We start from the raw sequence: 14,504 nt of genomic DNA on the forward strand, positions 1-14,504 counted from the left end.
CAGCAAGCTGGGTACTCATTTTACCGACCTCGGAAGGATGGAAGGCTGAGTCGACCTTGAGCCGGCTGCTGGGATCGAACTCCCAGCCTCATGGGCAAAGCTTTCAGACGGCTGCCTTACCACTCTGCGCCACAAGAGGTAGGAGAAGCTAAATATATCCTATTGTACCATTATGATACATTCTAATAGGAAAGATACGACAAACTTAATAAATATTCTGAATAATATGACGGGTTCATAACTATTTTCAATATACACTACAATGACCTATTGAGTAATTACTCAGACAAAATGAGAGAAATCCATTGTCATTAAGCCTGTGGAGTAAGTACATTTTAAATCTGAAAATCCAAGATGCCTCCTGTCATTGTAAAATCTTCTGAAAATGTGTGAGTTTAAAAACATATGATGGTTTACGAATAACAAGAAACACACAAATCTTCACTGGTATGACACCTTTCCACAAAGTGGTGCTTCCTTGTTTTTATTACAAGATCAATGTTCAACTGTGTGAGTTTTTACAGTCCAAAACCCCAGTCACATGTAAAGTAATATACAAGGGCAAATCATGATATAAACTACCCTTTTGCTGTTGAAATTAGAAAACTGAGGAAGAGCCACTGGCCCTGTGGATGATTCACATTAAAAGGGGGCAAATATTCCAAGAGGAATATTTTTATTCCAAGGATTCATATAAACACCAGAATGGGTGAAAATATTTCTCAAGTTCTTAATTCTCTCTCCTAAAGTCTAAATGGAGCACTCTTATACTCAGGATGTCACTAACTCCATGCAAAATCTGTAAACAATTTTTAAATAGATATGGCCAGAGGTGTGTATTGTAGAGCAGTGGTCCCCAACCCCTGGCCTGGGGATCAGAACTGGTCCATGGATCAGTCGATACCAGGTTGCGGCTCCTCCCCGTCCTCCTCCCTGGCTGCTGCCTCGGGGGCTGCCCTGCCACTCTTCCGCCAGCTCATCTTTGGTGTTCTCCAGCGGCCGCCATGGCTGGGACTCCCCCTTGGCATGGCGCTGCGCAGCTGCTGCTGGCAGTGCCCCACAGCGGATGGCGGGAAGTCAGTGGCACCAGCTGGAAAGCAAGTGGAGCAGGGGCTCAGGTGGCGACGTCTCTCGGCAAAAGACTACCTCCCTGGGCCTCAGTAAAACTGTCAAGCGTTGACCGGTCCCCAGTGATAAAAAGTTTGGGGACCACTGTTGTAGAGCATATGCTACGCCTTTTTAAACTGATGTTTGCTTATCACAGAACAAGTCAGTTGTACATCCCTTGAGATATGAATTAGAAATTGATTTGAGCTCAAGGAACTGCATGTTTTACTACTTGATGTGGGTATCCTCCATCCAAAAAGCAGTTTTCCAACTTCCTGCATTCCTAAATAACAGTTAGGTGCTTCCATCGGTTGAAAAGGGATAACTTGATGAGATTGGCATTGCTCCATATTAATACAGCTTACCTTTAATAGGTAGTTTAGCCGCTTTAAGGAGTGATTCAAGAAGAAAACAATGAGACAGGTGTTTATCAAGATTCCTGTCCAATGGCTGGCACTATGACTATTTCCACAGATGTTATTAGGGATTTCTGAAATTTTCAAGGCTTTCATGGACATTACATTTATCCCCGTTTGTCTTTTAATGTTTCCTGTAATTACATAAACTGAAAATTCTTTGTAATCATATTGTGTGCTGTAAATTTTTGTAAAATGCTATCACAGTGGTGGCTGTTTTTGGTTCTAATATAATGATCCCATTTTTTTAGTTAATATTTTCTATTTTAATATTTTATACTTTTTATTTCTTTATTCGTCTTTTATCCCAAGGCCAGCTCAGGACGGTGTACAACCATTCATCCAACACAGTGTCTCATGGTGGTCACAAGGATGCTGTTGCATCTAGCTTGGTTTTTAGTGCCATGAGATCTGGGTTCAAATTCCTTCCAGGCCAACACACATACTGATGCTGGGCCAGGTGCACACCCATTGTAATATGAACAATATATGCCATCTTAAGCTCCTTGCATGAATGGTGGCATAAAAATAATAACCCAACAATATTTAGGGCTGATGCAAGAGCAGATAAATCTATTTTAGGTAACAGCAGCAGGGGTGAAGAGGTCATACTTTGTCAACAGAAATTCCTTCCAACAGTGGAGAATTAGCAAGGCATTTTCCCCATGCTTATAAATTATTTAACAGCCATAAGATAGGGTGCTTGGAATATAGTCCAAGGAGACTATTATTACCCAAATAGGTGGTCTCCTAATTTAGTTAGGGAGATTAGTTTTTATTGGAGACTTATGAAGAGGGGGTAAATGAGATCTTCACCAGCATTTACAAGGATGGTTCCCTTCAAGAAACTCTAAATAACCAGTCAGAAGTAAACTGGAATTGTTCTTAATTAAGGGAATTAAGAGGAGTACAGCAAACAAACTATCACACAGAAATAGATAAAAACACACAAAGAAGAAAATAAGAGTGGGGGGAAAGGAGAATGTTTGGGGGAAAGATGATATTTACGTCACGATGTGGAGAAAGGTCCGCAGATTCAGCAGCAAAACAGCCAGCATTTCAGGGAGGAGAGGACCTACATATAAGTAGAGGTATAGACAAATAATCCAGAACACACCCACACACAGCACTGGTTATGTTGATGTGCTAGCCCCTAAAACAATAAAATCTCAATGGGGTCTCATGAAATAGATAATGGCTATGGTTGTCTTACCAGCTGAGAACAATAGGTGTTCTTGACGACTGCTTGGGAAAACTATTAAGGTTGGGCAAAGTATTAGGAATTGCTAATTTGGGTAGGTAGGTGCAAGAAGACAGAGATTGGGAAATTGACCAGATTAGTTACCAGCTCTTGGGAATCCTATTGTCCTAAAGTATGCATCTCCCTGGGGTGGGGAGGAACACATTCATGAATCAGCCTCTGTAGTGTCCTGGTGCGTACTGGAGACTGGCTGGCATTCATGCTTGTGACCTGTTTTGGAACAGTGTTTTTACACTGAAGATATAGCTTGTATCTATATCAGTGTCAGTTTCAGTCAGGCAGTGTGCTGCAAATCAATATTTGGTGTAGTGTTCTGCAAGGGGTGGCCATGGTTTTATTTGTCTATATAGAATTCCCCTCAATGTGAGGAGGGGCCTGACTGGTAACATTATGATTGCATTTAGTAGATTTAATAGAATGAGCCAGTTCAGTGAAATTAACCTTAGATCACTTTCTAGAGACATTACATTAGCTCTGTTTGCTGTAGGTGCTAATTCTGACAAATCTTATACGATTCATTGTCAGCAACTAATTTTCAAGGGTGAATGGGGATAAAGTATCACCTTTTAAGTAGATGAGGTCCCTTCCAACTCTATGGTTCTATGATTCTATATATCAGAATCTGTTTCTTCCAGAATGTATGTTGGACGATGAGCCTCAAACCATATGCCTGAAGTAGCCTTCCTATCAAGTCATATTCTTTTTCTTCATAGTCTTGCTCAACTCCCATGTCAACAGAGTCTATCCGGCCATAAACTCAGAGGTCTGCTTTTTTGGACAATAGCTGTATTTCACCCTTGTTTAGACCTGTTCTTACCATCACCTCCCACAGTATGCTACAATCAGACTCTAACCCTAAGTCTTCTTACATGGAAATAAGCTGAAAATAAGAAGGCATGGGATGTGTTCATGTGTGCACATTTCATCACCCAATACACAACATTCACATGCAAAATGGCTGTCACACCATTCAGGTTCCACGCCACCGCATACCCTCACTATCCAATGAAAGCACTTCACAGATTCAGCTGAGAGTCACCAAATGAAAGATGAATGAGCCACATGCTCTGAGATAAACACATGAAGTTGTTGTCATACTGGAGTAGATCCAACCAGATCTTCTGCCGACATAAAAGATTATGCAGGAGATTTTGAGACCCACATGGATAAAAGCTTCGTGCAACAGGAGAACTGGGAAAGACTGAGTGAAAAAAATTGGTTGGGGCTGGAACGTCACTTGTAATGTGAGTTTAAAAAAGAACAAATCACACAATTGCCCTATCAAAGATGTGCAGTAGCACCCAGCAAGTGCCTTCAGTGTAAATCCTCTTGGTTCAGCTTTTGCACAAGCATTTTAGCATTAGTTCATAAAATGAAAGGGAACAGAAAGGAATGCAAGCAAAGGGAGAAAAACCCCAATACTGAAACTGACAAACAGCTGCAAAGCCCTGCTGTCCATGCTGCTGAACACGAGAAGATTCTCTGCTGTGTTATTGGCCATTGTGAAAAATCTCATAATATGGGGGAACACACGGAGTGCACAGAATGTATAGCAGAACCCACTGATGCCAGCGTTGCAAGTTTTGATCACTGGCAACATATGTGTGTGTGTGCATGCATGCTTGTGGAAAGTTGGCTGCAATGGATATGGGGAGGAGCCTAGTGGAGAGCTTTTTTATTCTTGCTTCAGTAAATTTTCACCGAAGTCCTAGGACAGCTACACAGGAACACTAATTGTCTGTCCTTCCTTGAAAATTTGTGAGGTTTTCTCTTTGTGATTCTCTGATTTGATCCTTCACACTGGTAGTGATCTTGGCAGTTTTTAAAGTTTAGATTAATTTATTGGAGTTTTGGACTGCCCACCCAGCAAGTTGGTTCAGGGCAGTGCCTCCCCTGTGCTGATTGCACACTTTCCTCCAAATGGATCGACTGAAGCGATTCTTAAGTTTGGCAGTTTGCAAATGCCCATGCGGCATTCTTTCAGAAGACCTGGGGAAACAGCAACCAGGAAATGAGTGCTAAAGAAGGAAAAATCAATGCAGAACAGCAAGAAAAATGTGGCATGGTGAAAGTAGGGGAAAAATTTTTGCATAACAGGCCTCAGCAAGAAATGCTGAAATTTATTCCAAGTTTTTTACATACATTAAAGACATTTGATTCTGCAATAGTTATTTACAACAGTAGAAAACTGAAATATGGGCTGTATTAAAGTGCAAATATACATGATTCCTGTGAGCAATGGGAGAAGACATTGTCAGGAGCGAGTTGAAAAGGCAGAGGACTTGACACAAGGGCTTTCTTCACAGTCCTCCTTGCTCGGTACTTCTCCTTCACATGAGACCAAGAATTAATAAACTGCTTTAAAAATAAACCCTCTACAAAACAGTAGCTTATTGTTTGTCAGGTTCCTGACATGGAATGGCAAGAATATGAACAAAGCCCCACGTATGGAAGGACACACACTCAGACCCTCAGGACTGCCTCCAGTGTTTCATGAAGGGACAAGTTTTGATGCAACATAGATGGATATTTTTGTAACACCTGTATTTACAAAATAAGTTACAGACTATTGCTATTTTAATTATCACAACAGAACAGACAGCGCCTTACCGGCACAGCCTTGCTTGCGTAACATAATTCAGAGATGCATCATCTTGTGCCAGAAATGGGGTTTAAAGTAAAGCCATGGGCCGCATCCACAATGCTGCCTTTCAGAGAACTCTGATTACATAACGCCATCCTTAGCAGCCTGAAGAGTATAAATACATCTTTTTACATTGATACATACACCTCCCCCCCCACACACACAGACGTAAACAGATACGTATAAAAAATTTCGCTGACCAGGGTCAGTTGTAGTTTGATTGTAAATTGTGAGCCCAGATTGACTTCTGACTTTTGAAGACTTGGCTTATACCCCAGAAAGCAAGAAGTCAAATTAATTGTTTCTTGCGATACCACAACTGCCTAGTTTACCTAAGTGCTGAAAGCCTAACACCCATTCTCAAGTGGCATTTAATTATATAACATATGAATGAGGAACAAATTACATTACTTCTGATTTCAGAAGTATGTGAAATAAAGGAGAATCTATCTTGATAAAAATTTATTGATAAACCACTAACATTTGTAAGATGGATTTGAGAGGGAATAATTTATATAGCATTACTCTATTTCACATGATGAACACAGTGTACTTATGGCTTTCCTTTATAAAAACCCTATTCATAAAAGGTTTCTTTTCCCATGCAATTCTAAATCTTTAATAGAATTTTACCATTTCATTTCTTAGCTTGGGGCTGTCTTATGTGCTGATGACAAGTGCATGATATTAGATAATATTGAAAAATATTTTAACTAATATAAAACATGTTTCAGTGTTTTTTTCATAATTAAAAAAATAAGATTCGTTTTAATCAAAGTACTTTATCAAATTGCAAGCATTCTGTAAACAATTATCTTTGTTTCAGAATTTCATTTAGTGATTTTTAAAAATCCCTCTCAAAAAGGCCATTGTTACAGATTATTTTCTTTAGAGTATTGTCTCTGTTAAAAGTGGAAATGTTTGTTCTCCACCCCCACCCCCCCAACCATAGCTTTGCTTGTGATAAAACCAATGGGAATGTAAAGCACAGTGGTTAAACAAAAGTCAGAAGGTATAGTCAGATCAAAACTGAACCCGATGGTATATGATTTTCCATACATTAGACATCTACCACATTAGACTTCTGCTTAAAGATCACTTTTCTTTTTTTTTTCTTTTAACCGTACACATTAACCCTCATACTTGTTTCAATGTACAGATTTACACCAACAAATACAATCCGGTTTCTTCAAAGTATTTTCCCCACACCATCTTACAGCAAGGTGCACTGAATTCCAGCAAGATGATAGATTTCCAACAGGCAAGTTGCAGAAATCTTTCTTTCCAACAATCCTTCCTACTGCCCCATGCTCTTGATGAATTCCATAGATGTTTATTTGGGTCTTTTCCTTATATTTAGCATACTTTTTTCCAGCGATTTCTGTCCGAAGGGGAGAATTTCCAGAATCTCTGAAGTCTTTTTAAAAGCTCAGTTTCCTGGGGTGCACGGTGATCTAAGGCCATTCAAACACTTGCTTACTTCCGTCTGGAGATGCATCCCATTCATCATTCACTACTCCATGGCTCCAAGAAGCATCTGCATTGCTATTGTCCTATATTCTGCAGGCAAGGCCAGTTAGGCTTCCTCTGACGCAGGGCCTTCAGTTTTAAATAGCGAGGGTTGGCAGTGTTGATGGGTGCTAGCAGCCTGGAACTGGAGGAAAGAGGCTAGATCCAGCACACGGGCTTGCACCTAGTAGACCAGTTGATCTCTTTAAGAAGACTTTGTAAACTACCATTTAAACACGGAAAGAAACCAAAAGGAACAGAAGTCTGTTGCTTCCGTATTTCATCTACTGTCCAATACCTGCATTACCAGATGATGATTTCACAAGCGTCTTGATGGAGCTCTGATGTCACGCCTTAATGTCCGAGTAGCTGGTACTACTAATGTTGCAGCTTTCACTGTAGCTTGATGATGAGCTCAGCGTACTTGAACCAGCTGCAGATTCTAGATGGAAGAGCAGGAATGCATGAAAAAGGACAAAAAAATAGGTTTACCTGTAATTTTTTAACTACATCTCTGTGGACTCTTCGGCAAGCTGATCAACGGCTTCTTCCACATGGCAACAATTCTCAGTGTGCTCTACGTTGCTACTCCAGAGCATCCACCCAAATGAAGGGGAAGACTGGGGGTATTATCCTGTGGATTCTTCTCCTGCCCCCAAACAACAACAAAACCTGCTCTGGTTTGGATGCCTAAATTAAAATATTTATATCTTACCCGAGCTGCTCAGAGACACAGCAGATTTCGAGTTCCCAAGAAGCATCAGAAGACTACTAACTGGGAGCCAGCCTTCTTTACTGGTGCTCAGGTTCTTAAGATACCTAAGAAGCAAAAATGTTTGCTTTTAAACTGAATGTTGCAAAGCATGATTAAAGTATTATACATACCTCCACGCATTTGGAAGCTAGTTCATTGCATAGAAAGGATAATATTTTCAACTAGTATCAAGGGGCGGCAGGCAAGAGGGCTTCTGCAGAGTGTGGCAGCACTGCAGAGCATAACTAGCCGGGCTCCTCTTACTCCCTAGCGAGCAGGAGGCCTGGGTGTGTGGCAGCCCGGTTGCTGAGCCAGGCTGCATGAGCCAGCACAGCTGGCCTCCCCCCCCCCCCAGTTTACCTTCTGCCAGCTATTTCTCCTCTCAAGTGCCCAGAAGCAGCACGGAGGAGGACGAGGTCAGGGAAGGTCCATGATTGGCTCTCAGTGGGGTGTGCCCTCTCTATTGGATGCATGTTCCCCACTGAGGGCCAATCAGGGTGGGTTTTACCAAGTTGTCTGCATACCAACCAAACATTGTTATGGTTTAATAATGAAAGTCTCATATGGACTTTACATCAGAATTTTAGCAACATTTTGAGATTATTTGCATAGGGCATTTCAGATCTTAATCATACTTTGCAAACTAACTGATTATTTCTGAGAGAGAAGGAATACAACATCCCACTACACACATTCACCACACTTTTAACAACCATTAAGGATCAGAGTAAGGATACTTCTTCCTACCAAAGTCCATCGACTCCTTCATTGATCAATTGAACTAAGTCGCCACTTTTCAGCATCAGATCTTCAGAACTGCCTTTGTCATAATCAGCTATAACAGTGTATTTGCCAGGAGTCTAAATGCATGGGAGAATGAAGAGCCACAATGGTTTAAAACAAAAATGACTGGTTAATGAATGAATGGTTATTTTACTGTGATTGAATTCTACCAGGCACAGAAGACCTAATGGTCACATGAACTTCTAACACTGGGAACTACTTAAGCCTTCTTTCCACATGTGCAGGGATGTTCTGTTCTTCCTTATGAAGACATGATTTCTGAGTGTGCATGGATTTTCTTAAATGTGGAGTATTTCCCCTCAGAAATAAGACATGGAAATTGGGGTTTTTAATTATGCCCACAGAACATACACAAATGCCATTTCCTACAATTTTGTTACTCTTTAGTATGTTCAAGAAAGCCCACAATGAAGCTATTTTTTAATTTATTTCCAAATTTCTATGCAGCCCCTCATGACACGTCATCTCGGGGTGGTTCACACATAAAACCAGTCAAATACAGCATTAAAACCCCATAAAGCCACAATTATCCACAAACTATGAAGTTATGAGCAGCTTTCAGCAGGGTTCCATAGTACTGAATAAATAGGTTGCAGCTTATGAGCTATCAGCTGGAGGATTAGTCCTTCCCTGTTGTGTTGTTCTTCTACTCTCTGACATACAAGTGAGGGTCTACCATTGACAAGTAAATAGGTAGGTCTGAATACAAATTTGTGACAGGAACTGAATCTGATATATCTCCATGTCACTGAGTAGTCCAACTTCCTACAAAAATGTAATAACATGCACAGTGCTGTTGTCTGACCAATGTATATCTCTTCACTCCACCCACTCCACTGCCTATTAATAATGGGCACTAGAAAGTAAGTGTGTATAAATATCCATATTTCTGGATATTATTTGGGAAATAGCAATGCAGTAGATGATTAACTTATTTAAAAAATCTAGCTTATGTCCCCCCCCCCCCGAAACAAATGGATTCCCATCTGCCACTGGCAATCTAGAAGGTACATACAGCATAGACAAAAAGTTTACTTAAAAAATACATATTCACAGTCTGAAGCAATGTACAAATTGGTGCAACCTGCAAGCACACCGCATCCACTAGCCAACAGTAAACTATCAAAAATATAAATCCCAATAGTGGCCAGGCACCAGAGGGGGGAGGGGGGTCATAATTACCAGTGTTTTTTCTCCTCGTCCTTCTTCTTCTGCATCTGAAGAATTAAGTGGGTCTTCAGCACTTGACCAGCCATCATTTTCTTCAGAAGCATCAAGGGACTGAGAAGTTTTAGACCATCCTTAATAAACCAATGGTCCATCATTATTAACAAGCAAGCACAAACAATTTCCCCCCCAAAATAACTTGTTTCAGACATACAACCAAACTAAATGAGTTGCAGGTTTGGGCTTATGGTTTCTGGGCTACCTGTGGTTTTTGAAAACTACAGCTTCCCTGGCTCAAGCATCACAGTGAACCTGGTTGGTTGAGAAACACATGAGAATTGCTAGCCATGAAAAGCCAAAGTGGAGCCGAGGCTCATTTGGGGTTCACTCGCACAAATTCTTCCCAGGAATTACAGCCCACCTCTGAGGAGGAGGGAATCTCCCCACCTACACTGCTAAAGCATCCAAGGGAAAAGAGACAAAGGCAGAAGAGAATGCAGTAGTAAGTCCGCACACCTGGAGGAATTGCTGACTCCTTTTCAAGGAGGGGCTGCTGTAGTCCCATAAATACTGAGGGGTTACAGCCAGTCCTTTGCTGACAAGCAACTTCTGTTCCAGCTTCCTTCTTTTCTGGTGCCTCCCTGGATCAGCCTTGCTTCCTGACTGCTTGTGCTTTGACTTTCATTTCAGATTTGACTGCAGCTCTTGGACTTGCTCTAAAACCTGGCCCCTTCTGCTACAATCTTTGCTCTGGACTTGACTATGCATCTTGGACTCACCTAGCATCCTTATTCCTTGTGCTACGTATGACCTTTGAACTGGACCTGACCACAGCTCTTGGAACTCAACCTGCATTGATTTCTGACATCGGTTCCTTGACCTCTTGACTAGGACTTGACTATAATTGGGTCTGTCCACCATACCCAGATTCCAGGGGTCTTTCTGCGACTTACTAGCACTGGACCTTTTGCCCTGGTCATGAAGCACCACACACATCAAACTATGTGCAATGCATCAAACTCTATCTTCATATTAAGTTAACACTATACATGTATGTGCTTTGAAGCACTATATACTGATGTTAAAAGTTGCTGGCACTTAAATGTGTAATATCTGCATGAAATTGAGTTCATTTAGACCAGCTATTAGATGTCGTTTGAGCCTGGATTAGTTTAACAGTATTGAACATTAATCAATACATTCTCAAGCCCTCTTAAGAGTCAACCTTACCTGAAGTACACAGATAAGAAACAGTTTAGTTAGAGCAAAAGAAATAAACTGCAATGGGCAAGAACATTTCAAGAAAGAAATAATCTTTTTTTCATCAAACTGATGTTATGTGCAGCAGCTTTAGCCCCATCCAGTGGTGTTAATGCATGCAAATTTTTATTATCTCATATTAAAAATTAATAGCTACCATTACTACATTTGGGAACAGTATCGTGGTGAAGGCAACTTCTGCGACCCTCAACCCTTACATTGGATGGCCCTTTGACAGAAGGGAATCTTCAGATTATTTTGTCAGTAGGGATGGACATGAATTGCTTTTTTGTGCTTCAGTTTTGTAATTTGTTGCTGAACCATGAACTGAAGCACAAACCCATGCAAACCAGAAGGTCAGTTTGTGAACTGACCCGATTTGTGACCATTTAAAATTTAACCCCCTGATTTCTGCTGCTTTTTGCAGAAAGTTGAAAGCAATTGTTTAAATGGCTTCTCTGCTTTCTGCTCCACATGAAAAACCACGGGGAGGAGAAAAGAGATGGCTACTTAAACCACTGCTTTCTGCTCCCTGTGAAGAACTGTGGGGAGCAGAAAGCAGGTTTTTAAGTGACTGCCAGGCATTTCATCCCCTGCTTTCACATTGCTGTTGCTCAATTGTTTGGATTAAATGGTCCCCTGCTTTCTGCAGCTTTTTGAGGGGAGCAGAAAGCAGTGGTTTAAATGGCTCCCAGCCACTGAAACCAAACAGCAGAATTGCAGGGAGCTGTTTTTCATGAAACTGCCACAACCTGCAAAAAACTTCATTAAAATTCATGGTGGTTCTTCAGTTTATGAACATTGCTTTAACCATGGGCCACCCAAAATTCATGACGAACTGTAGTTTGTTGGCTGGTTCACGTCGATCACTATTTGTGGCTTCATTCTTACACACAGTCCTTTCAACACACAAGCCATTGTTGTCCACCTCCATCATACTGATAGGCAACTTGCTAGTATGACCTAAGATATACAGAGAGAGCTGCTGTTGGATTTGATGGTCCTGCTCTGCCATGAAGGTGCTCAATGGTGACTTCAGACAATCCTCTCTTTTGATAATTTATCTCACAAATCGTTTAAAACAGTGGTCCCCAACCTTTTTATCACCGGGGACCGGTCAACGCTTGACAATTTTACTGAGGCCCGGGGGGGGGGGGTAGTCTTTTGCCGAGGGATGTTGCCGCTGCCACCTGAGCCCCTGCTCCACTTGCTTTCCCACCAGTGCCCCTGACTTCCTGTCACCCACTGGGGGGTGCTGCCAGCCGCAGTTGTGCAGTGCCACACCAAGGGGGAGCCCTGGCCATGGCGACCGCTGGAGAGCACCAAATGTGAGCTGGTGGCAGAGTGGCAGGGCAGCCCCTGAGGCAGCAGCTGGGGAAGAGCCGCGGACCGGTACCGACTGATCCGCGGACCGGTCCCGGTCCCCGGACCGGAGGTTGGGGACCACTGGTTTAAAAGACAAGAGACTGTACACTACCTTGAAGAGCTATGACACAAATTAATAAGAATGGAAACCCTATATTGCAGATGTAATAAAATAAATGAAGTGTGGGGAAACCTTAACTATAAACATCTAAAATATACCAAAGAGCCTAGGTTTTTATTTTATTTCACAGTTTAGTCAGGCAAGTATTACTGCCTTCAGGTCAGACAAACAGATGCCAAGGAAAAGCCCAAGGAACCCTCTTATGCAGTCCCACAGCAAAACACACCACACCATGCTAAACTCCATTTGACCTAGAGAAGATACATTACCTTTCCTGCGTTGTGCGGCTAGCATAAGGTAAGTAGTGCTGACCCACTTGGCCCTGTTCCATGTTAAAACAGAACTGGCATCTGTGGAAGAACTGAATAATAAATCCCCAGTGCATTACACTGTAGCGAGTGTGGAGGAAGACTCACAACCATGCCTCAAGAACATCTTATCGCACACTTATGAGGGAATATGGGATGGCAGTGAAAGTGGCAAAATGGGAGTTTTTGCTTCCACAAGCTCTTGCCCAGCACAATTATTTAGTTTACTTATTTATATTTATATTTAGTTTGGTCTCCCACCACCCTTGAAGAAGGGCGCCAAAATTTCAGTCAACTGGAATCTTAGCTGTGAGGCACTAGCAAGCTTTTTTGTGGAAAAAGTCTTGTTGCTCCAGCTACGATTGAGTCAGAAAGGAAGCTAGAGGCCTGTTGGCCAGCTCGGGAGATGACATTTGATGGTTTCAAGTGGCTCTCATTAACCCAAGTGGACAAATTGCCACCTGCCCCCTTGATCCCTGTCTGCCTTGGCTGCTCTGAGGGAGTGACTAGCGGATAGGAGGTTCTCTCAAGGATATTATAAACCTTTCCCTTTGTATTTGGGCACCTCCTTTTAAATTGAGGTGCAGGCCGCAAAAGTAGCAGCCTAGAGTTTTTTCACTTTCACCAGGTGAGGCTACTAGCACCCTACATGTCCTTGGAACACCTAGCCATGGTGATCCATGCAATGGTCACCTCCAGGATTGACTTCTGAAACTCATTCTACATGGGCCTTCCCTTGTCCTTGACCTGGAAATTGCAGCTGGTACAAAATGCCGCTGCTAGGGTTCTCAATAGAACACCCTGGAAGGCCCATATCCAGCCAGTGCTGAGGCAGTTGCATCGGTTGCCCGTTGCAGCCTGGGTCAAGTTCAATGTTTTGGTTTTAACCTTCAAGGCCCTTCATGGTTTGTGACCCATATATCTGAGGGACCGCCTATTACCTTATGCCCCCTGCAGGGCCTTGCGCTGTGTGGGTACTAAGCCTGTTCCACATAGGCTGGGAAGACTTTGGCAGATAGACAAATATCCAGTCATGGTCAGTCTTGTATTTCTAAAATACAGCTCGGAGAGGATAGGCTTATGATACCCATATGGGTTGGTTACATCCCATGTGAATAAGACTTGTGTATTCCATAGAAAACAAAATTTTGAGTCCATTATAGCCATCTTAAAAAAGCTTGCCTGACAGGGTTGTGTTAATATTCCTTATTACCAGCTTCTTTAATTAATTCGAAAGGGGTTGTTAAGGAGGCTATGCTGATGTGGAAATTGTTCTTTGCAGAGAAACTTTGATTTCATAACACAGTAGTCTAATTCGCCAAGAGACTTGTGCAATTCTGAAGATCCTTCTTTTGACAGCTTCTATGAAAATCTGTGATAAGAGATGTTGCAGAATATAGATAGCAAATATGAGAGGAAAGGGGGGGAAAGAATGGTTTTGGTTTAGTAAGCAGTGGACAGCTTACTTCGTATTTCACTTTAGCTACAAGGGTGCTCCCAATTTCAGTTTCAGGATAAGGGCAACATCACAGCTATTAATTAATTGGATTTGTTTCATGCTACTATCAGAAACCATCTTGTGGCGGGTTACAGTTATAAAAGCCCCACATGAAAAGTTAAATAATATAAAACCCCACAATAACAAGTGACATGCTAAAAACTCCATCCTCTAACCAGCACCTCAGGGCTCTGGGTGCCTGCTGTGTGGATGTAGCTAAATATGGAAGGGCCCCTAGATCTTCATTGCTCTGGCCTTTATTGCTCTGGCCTCAAAGACCTGGCAGAAGA

At 42.0% G+C, this 14,504-nt stretch overlaps 1 protein-coding gene across 11 annotated transcripts in view; it reads right to left on the reverse strand.

The window, feature by feature from the left end:
* Positions 1-4,882: 4,882 nt before the first annotated feature.
* Positions 4,883-14,504, reverse strand: part of MCF2L (MCF.2 cell line derived transforming sequence like) — a 146,528-nt gene continuing 136,906 nt past the window's right edge. For all 11 annotated transcript variants that reach the window (XM_077343712.1, XM_077343709.1, XM_077343717.1 and 8 more), the window contains 4 exons: positions 9,678-9,796; positions 8,439-8,551; positions 7,653-7,756; positions 4,883-7,379 (listed from right to left, as the gene is read on the reverse strand). In XM_077343712.1, coding sequence (XP_077199827.1) covers positions 7,285-7,379; positions 7,653-7,756; positions 8,439-8,551; positions 9,678-9,796 — 431 coding nt within the window. In that variant the 3' untranslated portion in view covers positions 4,883-7,284. The remainder of the gene's footprint in view (positions 7,380-7,652; positions 7,757-8,438; positions 8,552-9,677; positions 9,797-14,504) is intronic.

This window comes from Paroedura picta, chromosome 6 (genome assembly GCF_049243985.1).
Source record: "Paroedura picta isolate Pp20150507F chromosome 6, Ppicta_v3.0, whole genome shotgun sequence".
Lineage (NCBI taxonomy): Eukaryota > Metazoa > Chordata > Lepidosauria > Squamata > Gekkonidae > Paroedura > Paroedura picta.